The following is an 18626-nucleotide window of genomic DNA, read 5'->3' as shown; positions in this document are numbered from 1 at the left end:
ACATGACTCAGTGTCTTTCCTGTCAATTAGGGCCTTCTCAGTGGGCTATGTGGAAATTTTGACAGTGTGACAGTGAATGATATGACCACCTCCAGCCACATGGAAGTCAATAATGCACAGACCTTTGGAGATAGCTGGGCTCTGGGACAGGTATGAGTCACCCCAGCTCCTCTCCTCCAGTCATTGTTCCTTTACCGTCTTTCCCTTTTCTATCTTTGTGTGTCTCCCACTCACTCTTTCACTCGTCTCTGTTTCCCCTGTAATTTATGTGGGTTTGACTCCCTCGAGTCCACTGTGATATTTAAGAGTAATCAGACACTTGATCGCCTTCTGTGTGTGTGTGCGTGTGTGTTGTGTGCATTTTAGTGTGAAAGTGACTATGTAGTTGAGCGACCGTGTGAAGGCGACTTAGGCAGACAGCCGTACGCCAAGAGGGAGTGTGCTCTCCTCTACAGCGATGTCTTTGCACCTTGTCACAACGTGGTGAGTGCCATTGAACTGATGCACACACACTCTCTCTCTCTCTCTCTCTCTCTCACACACACACACACACACACTCACACACACGCACACAAACGTCGCTACAGAGTGAGCTGCAGAAAGGTTATCTTGCTTGCAGCAGGGGAATAGGGGTTGGTTAGGGGTTATGGGAACAACTCCTAACTGATCCCAGGGAATACACTGTTCCTCAGAGATAAATACCACAGCAGATCCGGGGCTACACACAAGAACAGACTCACACACCTGTATGTTATATGACATTATTGTATTTCTCTATGTGGCCAGCAGATGGAGCTATGTATATATGTACAGGGGCCACCACATAAACTCACTTGACTTTTATAGTAACTGACACTTTACACTTTTAATAGACATGCAAGAACTAATCCTTGCATGTGTCTGTTACAGTGCCTTTGTTCTCACATGTGATGCATTTACATATATATAAATAATTTCATGAGTGATGGTTTATTGTTCACACTGTAAAGATTTTTGTTGTTTAGTAGCACATCTCCTTGTAAGCAGGTGCTGTCATGGCACTGATTTGAGCATTAGTCGCTTCTCAGTGCAAAACACACACATTGCACCTGTGTGCTTCTTGTTATTCAAGATTCAAGACTTCTCAAGACTAGAAGCGTGTGGGGGGGTGTTTTTCTGCAGAGACTCTGCCCTCTGCCTGGATTTTCTTCTTATCTTCTGTGCCTGAAATGTTGACTTGGGGGGGTATGTCCACAGCCCTCAGGTGAGGTCGGGGCTTCATATAAAGGTAGCGACCTGATACCAGACTGTAAACAGCAGGTATCCAAGAGACGCGGCGCTAAAAAAAAAAATTGGAAATATAGCGAGGCGAAATGCCAAATGAGGGTGAATTTAGGGATGGCTTTAACAATAAACGATAACACTGCATAACACTGCACAGTATACTTTAAAAGCCTGGATTTCCAACAGGGACCCCTAGGGAGTCCTCACAGTAACTACAGGGGGTGCCGCCAGATTGCCTCATGATAATTTATAAGATAATTGATAAGTTTTAATTTAGTTTTTCAATGACTATTATTATTTATTTATGTACTGTATTTCCCAAAACTTATGTGTCTGAAAATACACATTAACATCAATCCAATATATTATTAGACAAGATAATTTAAACCTTTTTAATTTACAGTACACAGCATTAATGATAGGCTAACTGTTACCCACAAATCCGTGTGCAGTCATGTGAGGAAGCACCTTTTTTTTTGGTCATATATTGACCAGCAGTGTATCGTTTTGTACCTTTTTCTAACAAGAGATTCTGACACACTATCCAACTGAGAAACCACCAGTGAAACTGCAATGGGTGAAGCTAACGCACCTTGCCATGCTACAATTGCTGCTGTCTGAGCAGCTTTAGACATGTGCCAATGAGAGAAGACTGAAAAATATTTCGAGAAGTATCTCAAGTGCAACTCAATTTCATACAGTATCTGTAGTGGGGGTCCCTGCACCGTCTCTCTTTCAGCTAAGGGGTCCTTAGCTTGAAAAACATTGATTGCTCCTGCTATAAAGCAGCATGGAGCAAGTGAATACTGTGTTATTTGGTGCCTTTGCATTCAATTTTTATGACTTCGCTCAGAGACCAATTCCTGGCAGTTTGTTCTGTGTAGAGAGTGACTAAAGTGCAAGACATCCATGTGCACTTTGAGAGAATGTTTGTTGCTTTTCTCTCTGCCGAGATATTTTGTACATTTTTTATCAGATCAAAATACTTTCAGGACAACAAAAATAACATGCATGAAATGCACATAAATCTATCTATCTATCTATCTATCTATCTATCTATCTATCTATCTATCTATCTATCTGTCTATCTGTCTGTCTATCTAATATATATATAAAATATTGGTATGTTTGTTTATGGTGTAGGGAGAAAAACTTGGCCTTGTATTTCTTGTATTTCACTACACTATGCAGCACTTTACCAGACAGAGATTTTTCCTTTGCCTGGGCCGTTGTAGAAAAGACAGTTTCACACAAATAAATGGATTTGAAGGGTAGTAGCTGCACTGAAGCATTGATCTTTAAATTCATGGTTAAATGACACAGAGTTTTTCCATTTTGCATTCAGACAAGAGAAGTGGCTGTCACGTTCAGTCTCAATCTTCAGACTTCTTTTCAAAACAGATGTGAGGGAAGTCAGATTTAAAAACACCAGTGAAGTCAGCCAAACATCCCTGTTTTAGTGACTTTGTTGAAGTTTTCTCCGCGTCCAAATTGGAGCGAAAAGCACCCATCCGAGGAAGTCATTTCTAAAACTTGCTTTCTTGAGAAAAACATGTTTTTTTCTGGCTTTTCATAATGTAAGTGTCCTTGCTCTGCAAAGACACACTCAGTTTGTCTGGCTTGTTGTATAAAATCTGAATGATGTCTTAACTGAAACTAAGGGACAAGTGAGATTCATGGTGTGACAGAAATGTTGTGTTGTGCTAGAGAACACAATCAGACATCCTGCTTTACAGGTACTTGTTTTTTATTGGCAGTTGACACATGCTGTTGTAGAAGTGATGCACTTACAGCAGTCATTTAAAATAACATTTGTATTGAGGGTAATATAGGGATTGTTTAAGTTGTATATCACAGATTTTGTTAACACAGATTGTTTTTGGATTGTTCATAATCAATATAGAAAAATAAGAAAATGACTGAATCACTCCAAACTACCTTTTCAATAACATGACTGTATTCAATTGCCAGCCAGCTGCTCCACTCAGGATGCAGCCCCCGCCCTACCTAATCAATATTTGTGCTTCTCACATTGTGTGCTGTTTTTGTGCATTGCAGTCGCCAATGTCAAAAACACAAAGGCCCAGTTACCATCGCCTTTGGACAGACAAACTCATTGCTGATGCATTTTGTCTGTGTGTCACAGAGCTCATCTGATCCCCTCTGCACCAGAGGTTGACCCACATTCCTTTGTCCTGAAATCTCATCACTCCTTCGCTGTCTGAATTATTGAAAACTACTCACCCCCTAAACAGTCTCTCCCAGCGAGATTGGCCTGGTTCGCTTTACGATTGTTTGTGTGTATGTGTGTCTGTGTGTGTTTGTGTATGACCACGTATACGTGCTGTGCGTACCCTCCAGGTGGATGTGGCCTGGTTCTATAGGAACTGCCTGACAGACACTTGCAATTGTAACCGCGGGGGAGACTGCGAGTGTCTCTGTACGTCCATCGCTGCTTATGCACACAAATGCTGTCAACAGGGAGTCACAATACGCTGGAGATCGCCCTCTGTCTGTCGTGAGTACACACACACACACACACACACACACACACACACACATGATCATAGTATGTCAGTCTACTCTGTGTTGGTCTGAGATATGACCCCTGCTTACCCCTTTGACCCATTTTCAGCAGTCCCTCTGTGCATACACCAATGTTGTGCTGTTTTTCATCTTAGTCACGCATTATCTCAGAGCTACTGAAATGCTTTACAACTTCTAAACTGTCTTTCTCTCACTCTTTACATCTCTTTATTGAATTTTCAAAATATTTTCTTGCTCTCTTTCAGCCTATGATTGTGAATACTATAATCAAGGTAAGTATGAGTGAGGGCTAGTTGTTTTCAGAGAGCTATTTTGTTGATTGTTGTTTCCAAACCTTACACACTCTGATTCCCTGCCAGCTTGTCACCGCACTAATTTCCTTTCTCTTTTCCTCGCTTCCCCACAGAGCTAGGCGATGGCCCATTTTCCTTGGTGAGTGCTGTTTATAATGACACCATGTTTGGAGTGAATCGCACCAGCAGCTCAGTGTTTCCTCTGGTGAGAGAGAGACCAGGGCAGTTGCCTGCCCCAGGCTTACTGTTCAACTTCATGATCACAGCAGGCCTGCAGAAGGACAGAACATCACGTAAGCACCCACAATCACACAATAACACATGACTAGTCTTTGTGTTTTTGGGGTAAATTAACTCCCATTCGCTTATTTTCGCAGGTGTCCCTGTGGTGTCACTGGAGTCTGCAGAAAGACCAAACTTTTTCCTTGTCGTGTCAGGACGCAGCCGGCTTCAGCTGGAGCGCTGGAGTCGAGGGCCAGAGTTTGGTCGCAGGTCAACCTTTATCCAGCACCAGGGGCTGTTTCTGCCAGGTCACACCTCGTTTGAGCTCGTCGGCCAACCTGGAATCTTTCTGACACTGACACGCACTGCTGCACGAGCTCAGAGATATGACACCTCAGAGGGCTTCAAAGCCAGCAGCAGCTTCACACTGGAGGGTCAGAAACACACACATATACCCAACACATATCTATTTACATACACAAAAAAATAACTAATCTGGTGTTTTTCCTCTCTGGCAGAGAGCAGCTTTGTGATACCTTACCGCATGATGTGTGAGTGGCGTTACCAGGCCTGTGCGAGCCCTTGTGTCCACACATGCAGTGATCCAGATGCCACCCGCTGCCAGTTCCTGCCTCCGTAAGAGGCTTGTCTCAATAAAGGCACTCATTATTCAACCAACATAATCAAAGCTTAGCTCAGGTGCTGAAATAGTGTCTGTATGTTACAGTGTAGAGGGCTGCTTCCCACGTTGTCCCAAGAATATGGTCCTTGATGAAGTCACTAGAAGATGTGTCTACTCAGAGGACTGTGAGTACAACAGACGAGTGTTTTGTCTTAAAAGTGCTTTTAAAAAGTTATGTTATGCCTCATGCAGTAACCTGTATGAGTATTGGTCATTCACCAATCATCCCAATCATGATTGTGATTCTGATGCCATTATATAGCAGCAGTTCAATGAGAGTTACTGTCCTGTTTTTTTTGCAAACCTGTGGACCGATAAAGCCATGTGAGATGACATGCTGTGACTCAAGGCTATACCTACGTAAACATGGACTTGAATTAGCAAGTTGTGAGCTTTTGGCTACAGTTAGCAGAAGGCTAAATTATTAGCAACATTTACTCTCCATCTCTGAAATGCTTTGCCGATATTATCACGTATTTTATTGTGTTTTATTGTCAGACTCTCTTTTAAGATCTGTTTGCATGGGACTAGTATTACCTGGGGCCTCTGGTAATTTGTACTATATGCAGAGATTGTAACAATTTCACGGCAAATTACCTACCATATTTCGCCCAACACAGAGGTCATGTGATAATATAAGTCCCATGCAAATCGGCATCCCGGAGTTTGGGGTTGTTATAAGGTTTTTTGTTTTCTCTGCACCTCTTTTCTGCCTCTTTTCCAGTCAAGAACTATGGACGTTGTTCTGGCAATTATAAGCTGAAGTTTTGACAGCATTTTGGGTGCAGGAGGCTCATCTTCCTACAAAGCTGCAACCCATTCGCAGAAAGAGCAGGCTCAAACCCGTCAGAAGAGAGAATCTCGACAGATGATGAGATGGATGACATGTGACAATATGTGTCAGAATCTGTTATTTTTGTTTACCAACATTTAATAAAAGAATAAAAAAGGAGATTAATACTTTAAATCACTGCTAGTGGTGCTGTGAAGTGTTTCTGTGGAGAGTGGAGATACAAATTACTGTGCGCATTATATCCGGGGGATAATGACAGTGAATTTGAGTAAAATACAGACAGGCTTATGTAAATGTGCCGCATGGTACACAGACATGGGAGGGTAGTTTCTAAATCACATGAGGCTCCCTGGTAATACTAGTCCCGTGCTAATAGGGCTTAAGACCCTCTTTTTGAAAAGTCCGTCTTCCCTTTTATGGGTTGCTCTGCAGTATAGGCCGTTGTTGCCAGCGCTGGAATAGCAACTTCTTCTGTAGGATTTTCTGCCGTTGAATCAGGCTTTCATCATCTGAAGGCATGTGCACACGCATCTGTGTTTGTTGAACAGCCAATAGGAGCAGCCTCTGAAATGACTTGTGATTGGCAAAAGTCTCCAGTCACAGGATAGAGGTGCAGAACTCGACCATTTGAATTACAATGTGCTGAAAGGCTATTATAGAATTTTTGTCCAATGGCGCCAAAAAACTTAAATGCATTTTCAAAACTCAATATAAAATATGTACTTACAATATTAATTGTCTGTACTAGGTGTGTCCCTTCCCCCAACTCCAACACCGTTTGCATATGTGACGCGGTCCAACAGAACTACAACAGCTCCACCAACTACTTCAACTACAACCACAACAACCACTACGACGACTACTACTACCCCTGCAAGGCCTAGAATCACAACCACCACTACAACAACCACATCCACTACGACCACCACCACAACCACCACCAGAGCAACTACTACCACCTCCTCCACTACTGGCAGGCCCACGACAACCACAACCACCACTACCACTCCCGCTACTCCCAGTACTACATCAGCAACTGAGCGCGTCACCACTCCGCTCACCACATCTCCATCTACAACTGCCCCTCCCACCACTGTTATGTCTACCACTCTCACTCCCTCAACACTGCCAGAGACGACCACTCTCAGCACGACTGAGATGACCCCCACTCAAACTACGATAACCACAGGGGTCACAACAACCACCAGCACAACAGCAACACCCTCCACTGTATCCACTGAGGCCACAACAGTGCCCTCAACTTCCTCTCCTCCACCCCCTACCACTATTTCTTCTACCACCTCACCCTCCATTCCTACCTCCACCACCGTTATCACACCCTCAACACCATCGCCAACACCCCCAGTAACCTCCACCCCACCTCCACTAACCTCCCCCACCACTCCGCCACCACCCACCACAGCCATCACAACAGCCCTCACCTCCACCACCCCTGTCCCTGAAACCACCACTGAAACCACAACCACTACTCAGCCTACACCTTCGCCTACAATGGTCGCCACAGCGACCACCACTCCAACAGACACCTCAACAGTTGTGGTGACAACCACAGCACCACTTCCTACAACCATTGAGCCCACTACTGAGCCAGTAACCACAGAAGTAATCCCAAGCCCTGACACCTCTCCTGTGACAGAGGAAACGACAACCACACAGCCATTCATCTGGCCCACTACCCCATGCACAGTAAGTGTTGTAGTTAAAGTTCAGTACACGGCCACAAACACACTTTTCATGAACCTGCATATAAGCATCTTGAAGATAAATTTGTTTACTGAACTTGATAAATTGGGACAGTTCTGCTAGGTGTAGTATGTAATTGATTACTCACATGAATGAATTTACCATTAAAGTGATTATTTCAGTACAGGCTTGTCTTTTTTTACCACAGACATTTTGACTTGCTTGAAACGTGCAGGTATTACTAATAACATTAACAATGCTTCTGCTCTATTCAAGTGTCCCAGTATGCCATGACAGTGTGACAGTGAGTCAGCATGAACAATACCAAGACTTAAAACCACACCGGCTTAATTAAATGCGGTCATCATTCATTATATTGACAGCTTTGCTTTAATTAGTGTGACTGTGAAAACACATCAGTGAAAAAGGTTTGCTCCACTCTTAGAAATGTTGTATAAGTCATGAAATGTTTTATGCGCTACTTGTAAAATACTTTTATATCAGCAATATGGAAACTGTTACCACAGGTATGAATCCATAACAGTCTGTATATACAGTACAGGTAGGCACTATGTAATGGGAAGACTTGGAGACTGGAAAAGAACAGCTCAATATATAAAAACGCAAATATTTGTGTTTACTGATGCAAAAAACTCTGCAGATGGCTATTAAGATGTGCTGTGATGTGTAAACAAGCCTTGTAAAAGCAAACTGTGTGTCTTTGTCTCCACAGCCTCCGTACTCCTACCGCATTGATGAGTGCGTTGAGCTGATCTGTTTCAATGGAGAGCTGCTGCTTCACAACTCCTCTCTACACTGTCGCTACAACACCACCCAGCCCCAGTGCAGTCTGCTGGGCCTGCCCATCCTCATCAACACAGACCCCTGCTGTCCACTGTGGCAGTGCCCCTGTAAGCGTGGTTGTTAACATTAAAAATCAGATTTTCCCAGTGATTCAGTAAAAGGCATGTGTAGTGATGAGAATTTGTTGCACCGATGTGTGTTTGATGTCACTGATGCTTTTGCCAGGTCGCTGTACTGTGATGTCAGACCTGCGAGTTATCACATTTGATGGCAACAACGTGGCCTTGTATGATAACGGATCCTACATCCTGGTTAACCTGCCCAGAGAGACGATTATTGGCACTGTTGAGAAATGTCCGACCAGCCAGGTAACATACAAAAAATTAAATATGAACTGTGTCTGAAAAAAAGACATCTGAAAACCATATTTTTTGTGAAATGTTTTGTTTTCTTTGTAGAGCGTAAACTCCATCAGACGAACGGTGAGTACAGTCTCTTCTCTTTTTTCCCTATCATTCCTTACAGTTGACCCTTCGCTAAGGCCCACCCCTCTTGGTTACTGTTGTTAGGCCTGTCTGGCAAGGGCGGAAGAAGAAGAAACATGATATGAGTGTCTGATCATAAGCCCATTACTTAGCATTGCTGACTTATGTGGCTTTTTGTTTGGGGCTTGAAGCGAGTGATTTTAGTGACTTTTAAACTAGGTGATTTTGTATGCTGCACTTGCATGACTGGTCTTAAATGTGGACATGTTTGTCTGCAGATTAAGCACTTTCAGAGAAGTTGGTAGCTGCAGGCATTCACGTGATACTTGTAAGCACCGGTAAATATTTGGGTTAAGTCAGATTTAATCAGTCCCTCACACAATCAAACACGACTTAATATTAGCTATTAAACAAAACATGCTTCAATAATCAACCCGCATCCATCTGCAGCTGATCAGTGTGTCTTCTACTGGAAGTAATCCTACACACACATTCAGCAGGAAAACAAGCTGCTGTGTGCGGCTGGGTCCAGGAGATCAAGGCTGCATGGAAAGCTGCCAGGGCTGGGAGAGAGCAGAGCTGCCCACGGACAGCGAAAGACAGCTGGGTGAAATCAGTCCTGTGTCTTCTCGTGGCCCAACCATATCTTCCTGCATTTACTTAAACTCAGATATTGGAGACTGGTGGTTGTTCTAGGGAGGGGCTTAGAGAAGGGTCAAGTTTGTTTGCATCAAAATCGAAAGTTGCCACTTATTCAATAAATATTATCTTGTATCATTACATTTTCTAATTTTATTACCCTACAGAGTCCTACAGGTGGAACATCTGGTCTGTGTTTTAAGAAGCTGAACATTACTACCTCCTCCTATAGAATCATTATCAACCGACTGGATCGCAAGGTGAGTCTTTTTACTTAATTCAGTGCCACAAGTTCAACTTATTCCACACAAATAAAGTGGTTCTTCTGTGCCTGTCTGTCCATCTTTGTCTAGGTGACAGTAAACTACCGACCTGCTAGGCTTCCATTTTCCCGTCACTCTCTTTACGTGGAAGACACAGGCAGCATGTATCTGATCCACACACCTGGCGGGATCAGCATACAGTGGTATCACAGCACTGGCATCATGGTGCTGCAGTACAACGCTCCTTATAATGCATCTGTGCCAACTCGAGGACTGTGTGGTGAGTCTACACAAACACACACACACTAGCTTTGACCAGATCAGCACCAGCGTCATTTATCTAAGCGCTAGCTGTTACCACCTAAAGGTTTAATGTCTAAACAGCAGCATCACTTTGACGTGAGTCCTTATGGGATATGACAGTTTGAGATGTTGAGAGCCATGTAGTTTAATGAAGCAGTTTCACACAGACATCATCTTGCTTCACATATATATTTCTAGCTGACAATGCAGCGATATAACTCACACACACACCTACACTGGCCATCTGTCTGCCCGTTATGTCAGGTTGTTGTGACGGGAACCCAGAAGATGACCTGAAGCTGCCCAATGGGACAGTTGTCAGAGAGGTGGGAGACATGGTGCTCTTCCTGCAGGCTTGGAGAGTCCACACCACAGATGAAACCGAACACACACGCAGAGTCGGAGACAACTGCACTATCGGGGACTGCTCCACCTGTCTCTCCATGCTCTACCAGAGAGCCTTCATGCCATGCCACAGCAAGGTAGCTACAGTGTTATTTGATAACATCACTGTGTGACATTTCAATTTTTAACCTTTTTTCTGACATTTTAAAGACCAAACCATCAATTGTGTGATCTGAAAAAATCAACAGATTAATCTATAATGAAAATAATGAAAGCCCTAACTGAATTTGCCCTGCTTGTGAGTTTGCAGGTCCCACCAGAGCAGTTCTGCGACATCATGTGGGCGGGGGATCTGCACTACAAGGATCATCAATGTGACTTCCTGGCTGCGTACGTGGCGGTCTGCTACACACATCAAGTGTGCATCAGCTGGAGACGACACAACTTCTGCCGTAAGGAGACACGGGCAAAGAAATGACACACACATAACACAGATGTACCCATTCGTGTTTCCCATTTGCTCATGCATTGCTAAGTGCCTGTCATCCTGTAGCATTGCGCTGTCCCCCCGGTAAGGAGTATCAGCCATGTGTGAGCACCTGCGCCAGTCGCACCTGTCTGAACAGAGAGTACTATGAGGAGACCACCTGCTCCTTCATCAGAGAGGAGTGTGTGTGCCGCAGTGGAACCATCCTGCACCGCGCTGACTCCCCTTACTGTGTAACTGAGGACCGTTGTGGTGAGTGACAGAGTAATTACATGCCTTTGTGACGAAAGCTGCACTGTCAGAGAGTCTGAATCAGTTTTGGACTGTGCCTTATATCACTCCTAGACTCACATACGGTGTATTTACTTGGTTCTGATGTATCCAGTGTGCACAGATAATGATGGCAACCCCCGGGCCCCGGGCGAGGTGTGGAATGGCTCCTCTCGCAGCTGCTGTCTGTACAAGTGTATGGAGAATGGCTCTGTGGTGGCTGTCGAGCCAGACTGCAACTCTGTGCCGACGCCACTGTGTGAGAGGGAGGGAGAGTATGTACTGGATGTACTGGAAGAAGGAGCCTGCTGCCCAAAGAAGATCTGTGGTAAGTTTAGAGATTAAAGTCTTTGCCAAGCAAAGCATCTGATCCAAAAAACAAACTTCTGGAGGCTGTATTTGAGAGATGGTGGTTTAATCTTCTCCCTTTGTTCTGCTTTTAAAGGAATACTTCACCGCCTCCCCAAATGATAATTTGTGTGTCAAATACTCACCCTGTTTTACATAAAACTTGTGAAGAAAACTTTGTTTTTCTCACATGACTCCACAGTGAACAAAGAATTCAAACATTCTTGATGAATTGTCGTCACGGTGGGGGGCTGCGTTTAAAAACAACAAAACTGTAACAAAACAGCCGCTCACAAACTCTCACACAGCTCACGCAGTATAATCGAAGTTTCATTTATCTAGTTGTATGTTCAGTACTGCCCTAACATATGCATTTTCACTAAAACAGTGCAGGCACGCTACTCATCAGTGTTTACAATATTGTGGTTTTAGCAAAAATAAAGGGTGGGCAATACGTGCGATAACATGAATTCCCTCTGAGCTGTAACTCACTGAAAGAGTCTGAGAAGTCCGGAGCTGTTCATAAAACATTCAGGATGCCCAGGCCTAACGATACCACAGTTTATTCCACACTACTGAAGCTGCTCCTCTTTTTGGAACCACCGCAGAGTGAGTAATAATTTCGCTTTCAGCCATGCTTGTTGTTGCTGTGGGAAACAGTATGATGTCAATTTGTCAACAAGTGGAAATATTGTAAGTATCACGATATGGATTTTTCATATCATATTAAAATTTATGCTGGTATTATCGTGAATGAGATAATATGGCACACCCCTAGCAAAAATGCATGTGTCTGGGGAGTGCTGAGCATTCCCCAATCTTCATAAAGAATGCTCACCTTTTTTGGATCCTTTGTTCACTGTAAAGACGTGAGAATAACAGAAAACAGAAATCATTACATTTCAGTGAACATATGACCCATTCAGCTATATTTCCTTATTGCCTTTTTTGCTCCTTCACTACTTGTCAGAGTGCAACATGACCATCTGTGACAGCGAAGCTCCACCTTGTGATAATGGAAACAGACTGGTGATCGGTTACAGCGCTCTGTCCTGCTGCCCCGAGTACAGATGTGGTGAAAACAAATTTTAATTTCTCAACTCTTGCCTGCAAAGTTTTGTTGTAAACTTTTTGTTTAGTGTGACATTTGGCCTGGACTTTTACTTTCACTAAACACTTTGCTGTGACTGGTCTTCCTCAGAGTGTGACCCCATGGCATGCCCACCTGTGTCCGCCCCCAACTGCAGGGAAGATCAGTTCCTAGTGGAGGTCAGGGGGGAGAAATCCTGCTGCTACTCTTACCTGTGTGGTAAGTTTTAATTGTGGTTCACGGGTCAGTCTAAAACTTAAATCTTTGGTATGAGGCAGGCCATCTGCTGTGTCTCCATCTTTGGCACCACCATCAATTACAGCAACAGAACTGAATTTGTTGTTTGTGTTTTCTGTTGGGGCAGTGTGTGAGTCATGTATTGAACCTATTCCAACATGCTCACATGGAGAAATTCTGGCCGTGGATCTAAACACTATCAGCAGCTGCTGTCCACAGTACCATTGTGGTAAGTGTGTGAGAGTGTGTGTATATATGTGTGTGTACCTTCAAAGTCATCTTTATACTTTCTCTCATGTGTTGCAGTATGTGATGTCAACCTGTGCCCTGAATCATCTGTGACCTGTGCACCTGGTCTCACTTTGGTTCAAACTGCTATCCCGGGGCATTGCTGCCCGCAGCAGCACTGCGGTACACGCTCAAAAACACTCTCATACATACATATACATCCTGTTTGTTGCTGATGTGTGTTGAGTTGATGACTGGATTGATCTTATCTTGAAGTTATTATGCCTGTCACATACTTACATAAACTTCACGCCACCTCTCTCTTTAACTTTCTCTCTGTCACTCCCAGAATGCCAATGTGAGGACAGCTCTCTCCCCATCTGTCAGGTGGTAAGTCAGCAAAAAGCTGCATCACAAGTCACTGTCTAATCAGGTCTTTGCTATTAAGAAGAAAAAGAGAGAAAATTCTGTTAAGTCAGCAATTTGTTTTTCTCTCAGGGGGAAGTGGTGGTCGAGGTTCCAGACAGCAGTACCAACTGCGGTTGTCCTCAGCATATGTGCCGTATGTGTAACACAAGCATGAAAGCTCACAGACTCACACCTGACACTAGTGGGACAATTAGCAGGGTTCCTGCAGATGATTTAAAAAAAAAAGTCTTAAATCCTAGGGTGCCCAGGAGGTCACCTGGTAGAGCATGCGCCTCATGTACTAAGGCTGTGTCCTTACTGTCATACCTGAACTATCAAACAAAGACAAAAAAAAAAAAAAAATCTTAGGAAATTTTTGTATTTGTCACTTATGGTACAGCATGAATATTATCGTATGTTTTTGTGTGTGTATAGAGAAGGCAGAGGTGTGTCTTTTCCAAGGGGTAACAGTGCTGGGCCCAGGCCAGTCTCTGGTTCAGTATTTTGAAGGGGAGCTGTGTTACACCGTCCACTGCCTTCATCACAAGGATCCAGACTCTGGCTTCTATGCCATGGAAATTACCTCTGTCAACTGCTCTCAAAAATGTGGGCCAGTATGTATCCAAACACATTTAATGTAATATTTTGATAGATCACATAGTCATTGTGAAAAGCAGTATTTTATGTTTTACACCATGCCCCATCCACTTATCCTCCCTTCTGCATCTTGTGCTCAACCTTAACGTCTGCATTCCCCTCATCTTTTTAGCACCAGGTGTACGTAACATCCACGGACCCTCAGGTGTGCTGTGGCTCCTGCAAAAATGTCTCCTGTACTTTCACCAACGAAAACGGGACAACAGAGCTTTTCGTTGTAAGGACAAACACATTCACACGTGCTCAATGCTCCACTTTTTGAGCAGTACTGATTCTGATTTTGTGTGCAGGCAGGGAGTTCCTGGGTGGAGAACTGCACACGTTACGACTGCATGGAAACAGCAGTGGGAGCGGTGATACTTGCCTCTGGGGTGGTTTGCCCACCTTTTAATGACACAGAGTGTATTCAGGTCAGGACCTGTAAATATAATATATATCTGAATTTTCCTGACAACATTTGAGGTGAGAAGCAGGCAATGCAGTTACAGAATCTTGACTCATATTGATCAGCGCTGCCCAGTTTGACAGTTTGACTGCAGTTCACAAGCAGTGATTGACATGATTTACAGCTGTGTTAGAGACGTCTCTGCTCTGATTGGTTGTTTTCATTGATGGATTCATGCAAATGCCAATAGGAGCACTAGGAGGAGGCAGGGGAACATGATTTTTTTTAACAGTCTCATGTTATACTGTCAGGATGTAGTGACCAAAAGTCACCATCTTAAGCTTTAACCTCGGTCTCTTGTCTTACTGTCTTCTTGCAGAGTGGCGGTGTGGTTCAGAGCTATGTGGACGGTTGCTGCAGGACATGTGAGTTTCCCAGTTTATTTGATGCTACTGGTATTGCTTTGAGCTGCCAATCGGAGGGGTGAGCGCCTTGTTGCCTGGCAGTGGATGGGCTTATTGGCTGAGTGGATGGGGGTGTGGCCTGTTGTAGAGGGTGGAGATAAAGTCTGTTGTTGGCCTTTCACTACATTTCCCACAATCCCTGGCTTTCAAAGTTTGGCCTCAAATCATCTGTTTGCATATTCAAGAGCCTGCACAGCTCAGACAGAAGGAATATTTGGTGGATATGACAACATTTAATATAATTACTAATTTAACATACAACTTCCTGAGCTTGTGGTTTCAAGACGCTGACATGCAAAGTGTTCTTCATGTCTACTTTACAAAATGATGTTCAGTAATAAGATATTTTTGTTGTGCGGATTAAAGCTTTAAAAACATGCAGTGGTGACATTTTCTCTCGCTGTGGATTCGGCATTGCAGCCTCGCCCGCTTGCCTGCTTTTGCCGTGACCTTGCAGTTTGTCCAATCAGGGTGCGCCACGGTGAGCGTTTTACCAATGAGGATGCGAGATGGTGCAGGGGTTAGAATTTGCCCTGCTGTGCTGCTCTTTGTAGTACATCAAATGACTGAGTTCCTTGGCTGGCTGCCCGGAGTGGCCCAAAGAAGAAGCGAAATCCATGTGCATGCCAGCTGCACTGATTCCGTCCTGTGTGTGTTTGTGTGTGACAGTGAACTGTGTTTTCTGAACCAAGCATAACCTTGTGTGTGTGTTCTCCTGACGTTCTTTGAACCGGACTGCTGTGATCCTGACGATGCTCCAAGGTTCTGGAGTGGGTGTTTTACCATTTACCGTTAATCCTGTAACACCCACTGGTAGTACTAACTGTGACACAGGTACCACCACCTTATTGTGATTCTCTGGCATCCTGACACTCAGTGACTCATTCACTTGCACTTTCAAGCTTTGCGTGAATGTGTGTGGTGTGAGTCTATTTTTATGTTGGTGTGTCTTGTCTTTTCATTTTCTTCCTTCCACTGATTAATCCCCAAACACAGTACATGAACAACATCAAAACCTCAAATATGCAATGTTAAATATGATAGAGAGGATATAAAAGAGAGAGCCTTTAACAAATCAAATTGTGAGATAAAATGAGCTCCAGTTATCCATTAAAAAGAAACTGGAGTTCATCTACTCCTTTCACACATTCCAGCCTTACACAGAATCCTTTACACCAGCTTTGATTGGCTTAAAAGTAAGGTTAAGTTTAGGTCAGTAGCCAATAGGAGAGCCAGATCTCTGCTGAGAGAACTGTGCCCCCCGTCACCCAACTGTCAATCAAAGCGAGCTCCTACTGCTGGGCAACAAAGAGCCCTGCTCAATAGGTCTTTCAGGGTTGTGTGAGTGACAGATCTCTGCGGTACAACGATCAAAGAATGTGTTTGTGTTTGAGCATATGTTTGCCAGTATGTTTGTGTGTGTGCACATTTCTTTGTATGTGCTTGAACTTGCATCTTTATGTTTTCTGATGTTAAATGGCATGTTGTGTCAGTGATGTTATTGCTCTGAAAGTACTGGTGTCTGGAGTGACTTCTGAGTGTTGCTCTGTGTATGCGTCTTAATTCTGTGTGAACGTGTGTGTAGGTAAAGAGGATGCTAAGACATGCAAACGTGTGGCCATTCGGACGACCATTAGAAAAGATGACTGCAGGAGCAACGCACCGGTGAGACAGGAGAGATGCTAACCTAAAATGAAGAGGCTAAGTTGGCAAATAAACATTATTTTAAACGACAATTATTGCTTTATACTTCTTGATGTCATCATCTCCCTTCCTCTTATAGGTAACAGTCTACTCTTGTGATGGGAAATGCCCATCTGCCACCATATTCAACTTTAACATCAACAGTCACGCCCGGTTCTGTAAGTGCTGCCGGGAGAGCGGACTCCAAACCCGCTCTGTCACACTCTACTGCTCTCGCAACGCCACAGTCGTGGAGTACAACTTCCAAGAACCTCTGGACTGTTCCTGCCAATGGAACTAAAAACAAAATAATATACGAGAGCACAACAAATACAGAGAATGTATGAATAGATGGATAAATGAGGAGGGTTTGATTTTTTAACAAGCATAAAAGCCAGCCATGTTTCATTTTATTTGTCACTATGGTACACTTTACACTGACCCTGAGTCATAGCTGTAACTTAAAGATATTGAAAATAACTGATGTTAAGTGGGAGGTTGTTTTGAAGTAGTTTTTATATGCACATTAGTCTTTATTTTCTTTAAGACCTGCAGTGCCAACCCAGTCAGCTTTCTAGTGCTCTCAAGTGATGATACGATGCCATTAGCCTTTTATCCTACTGTATATTAACAATTGATATCATGTTGACACAGAAGTTGTTGCATTTTTTATATCTGCTATTGGGTTCAAACTCTGTATATGCATTTTGGTTTGTCCTAGGAAATACATTTAGCCTTTGTGCAAATGAAAGTGTAATACGAAGCTTTGTGTCCTTAGAAAAGTTTAATGAGTTTCGAAAATGTGACCTTTGCGCTTTTTTTGTAGTTTCTGTATTTTGAAGTAGGGGAATAAAAGATTTAACAGTGTCTTTGTCTCTGTCCTCATGACCTGCAGTGTGTCCTTTTCACACCCCCTTTGGGTATTTTCATCCTCAAACCCTTATTAAACGCACACACTCATCCTGATTCAGCGTTCGCAGTGCTGACACGTGTTTGTGTTTCACCTCTGGGAGGTTATTGCCGTGTGGGAGTCACCTCTTCATAACAGAACCCCTCAGTGGACTCAGCTCTCTGTCTGTCAATCATTTCTCCCTTTCACATTCCTGTCATTCCACGCGGGCCTACGCTTCCACCACACCCCACATCCGAGCCAAACCGTTCTCACCACTGCACCAGTGTTTATTTTCGAGGTTATGAAAAGAAATCTTAGACCTGTCTAAGACTGTAAGTGGCTGTCTGACTGTTGGTCATCCGGAGGCGTGAAGCTGCTGGTTTTAACATCTCAATTTCCCACAAAGCCTGTCCACATCTCTCTTATCCCTCTCTTTTCCTCCTCAGTATGCCCCCACATCCCCAGCCTCCCCTCCTCTCCTCTTCTCTTCTCCTCTCTCCTCTCCTCAGGAGCCCAGGCACTGGAGTGGCCATGTGCCCGTGGTTGCCATGGTGAACTGCTCTTATCCCAACAAAGAGCCAGAACAAATTGGGTTGAACTCATACATCTCTCTCTCTCCTTCACATAAGGGTTTGCCTCTCGGAGGTAACAGCCACTGGACGCTGACTTCAAGTGCGCGCGAAATTCAAATTCCAGGCTTTGCGTAAAACTGAAGTGAAACCAAGACCAGATTTTCTCAGGATTTAAGACAGCTTGGAATATGTAAGCTACTTTCAAAGACTTTTTTAAGTCTAAAAAAGTTACACACTTTTTGATACTGCAGCTTTGCCTCAGTGACCCAAATAGTTTGGGACTTTCCACAGCAGATGTTTACACACAAGGCAAATGTCTTGGGTTGGTGTATGAGCCTACCAATGGCTGTAAGCACTGCTAGGATCTGCTGTTTGTCTCCTTGGAAGTGACCGTAGTGGATCAGTGACTGCTGGAAGGTGTGCGTGATGACATGGAGTGACATTTCCAATGGGTGGAACAGAGCGTCTGTGGTTACTTGCTACTTTATGCCAGGTAAGAGAAAGGCCTGCTGTTCTCTTCTGCTGTGTATCATGTTTATCTGTCTTCACAGGTGTATTGTAA

At 43.8% G+C, this 18626-nt stretch overlaps 2 protein-coding genes across 4 annotated transcripts in view; both read left to right on the top strand.

Moving 5' to 3' along the window:
• Positions 1 to 17457, top strand: part of otogl (otogelin-like) — a 32766-nt gene extending 15309 nt beyond the window's left edge. Inside the window, exons 28-57 of the mRNA XM_049574261.1 lie at positions 31 to 150; positions 367 to 483; positions 3625 to 3781; positions 4056 to 4082; positions 4217 to 4396; positions 4481 to 4759; positions 4844 to 4961; positions 5053 to 5132; positions 6549 to 7507; positions 8238 to 8415; positions 8534 to 8676; positions 8767 to 8790; positions 9600 to 9692; positions 9786 to 9975; positions 10263 to 10480; positions 10654 to 10795; positions 10897 to 11082; positions 11216 to 11428; positions 12419 to 12523; positions 12650 to 12757; positions 12903 to 13004; positions 13082 to 13186; positions 13353 to 13393; positions 13502 to 13565; positions 13847 to 14025; positions 14181 to 14285; positions 14359 to 14478; positions 14833 to 14878; positions 16503 to 16582; positions 16701 to 17457. Of these exons, the coding sequence (XP_049430218.1) occupies positions 31 to 150; positions 367 to 483; positions 3625 to 3781; positions 4056 to 4082; positions 4217 to 4396; positions 4481 to 4759; positions 4844 to 4961; positions 5053 to 5132; positions 6549 to 7507; positions 8238 to 8415; positions 8534 to 8676; positions 8767 to 8790; positions 9600 to 9692; positions 9786 to 9975; positions 10263 to 10480; positions 10654 to 10795; positions 10897 to 11082; positions 11216 to 11428; positions 12419 to 12523; positions 12650 to 12757; positions 12903 to 13004; positions 13082 to 13186; positions 13353 to 13393; positions 13502 to 13565; positions 13847 to 14025; positions 14181 to 14285; positions 14359 to 14478; positions 14833 to 14878; positions 16503 to 16582; positions 16701 to 16901 (4680 nt within the window). The 3' untranslated portion in view covers positions 16902 to 17457. The remainder of the gene's footprint in view (positions 1 to 30; positions 151 to 366; positions 484 to 3624; positions 3782 to 4055; positions 4083 to 4216; positions 4397 to 4480; positions 4760 to 4843; positions 4962 to 5052; positions 5133 to 6548; positions 7508 to 8237; positions 8416 to 8533; positions 8677 to 8766; positions 8791 to 9599; positions 9693 to 9785; positions 9976 to 10262; positions 10481 to 10653; positions 10796 to 10896; positions 11083 to 11215; positions 11429 to 12418; positions 12524 to 12649; positions 12758 to 12902; positions 13005 to 13081; positions 13187 to 13352; positions 13394 to 13501; positions 13566 to 13846; positions 14026 to 14180; positions 14286 to 14358; positions 14479 to 14832; positions 14879 to 16502; positions 16583 to 16700) is intronic.
• Positions 17458 to 18014: 557 nt separating this feature from the next.
• The window catches only part of ptprq (protein tyrosine phosphatase receptor type Q), a 57957-nt gene continuing 57345 nt past the window's right edge, over positions 18015 to 18626 (top strand). For 2 of the 3 annotated variants that reach the window (XM_049574386.1, XM_049574385.1), the window contains exon 1: positions 18015 to 18557. In XM_049574386.1, the coding sequence (XP_049430343.1) occupies positions 18513 to 18557 (45 nt within the window). In that variant the 5' untranslated portion in view covers positions 18015 to 18512. The remainder of the gene's footprint in view (positions 18558 to 18626) is intronic. The other variant, XM_049574387.1, reaches the window with a different exon arrangement.

This window comes from Epinephelus fuscoguttatus, linkage group LG4 (assembly GCF_011397635.1).
Source record: "Epinephelus fuscoguttatus linkage group LG4, E.fuscoguttatus.final_Chr_v1".
Taxonomy (NCBI): domain Eukaryota; kingdom Metazoa; phylum Chordata; class Actinopteri; order Perciformes; family Serranidae; genus Epinephelus; species Epinephelus fuscoguttatus.
The sequence above is the reverse complement of the archived record's forward strand: the minus strand, read 5'-3'. Positions and strand labels throughout refer to the sequence as shown.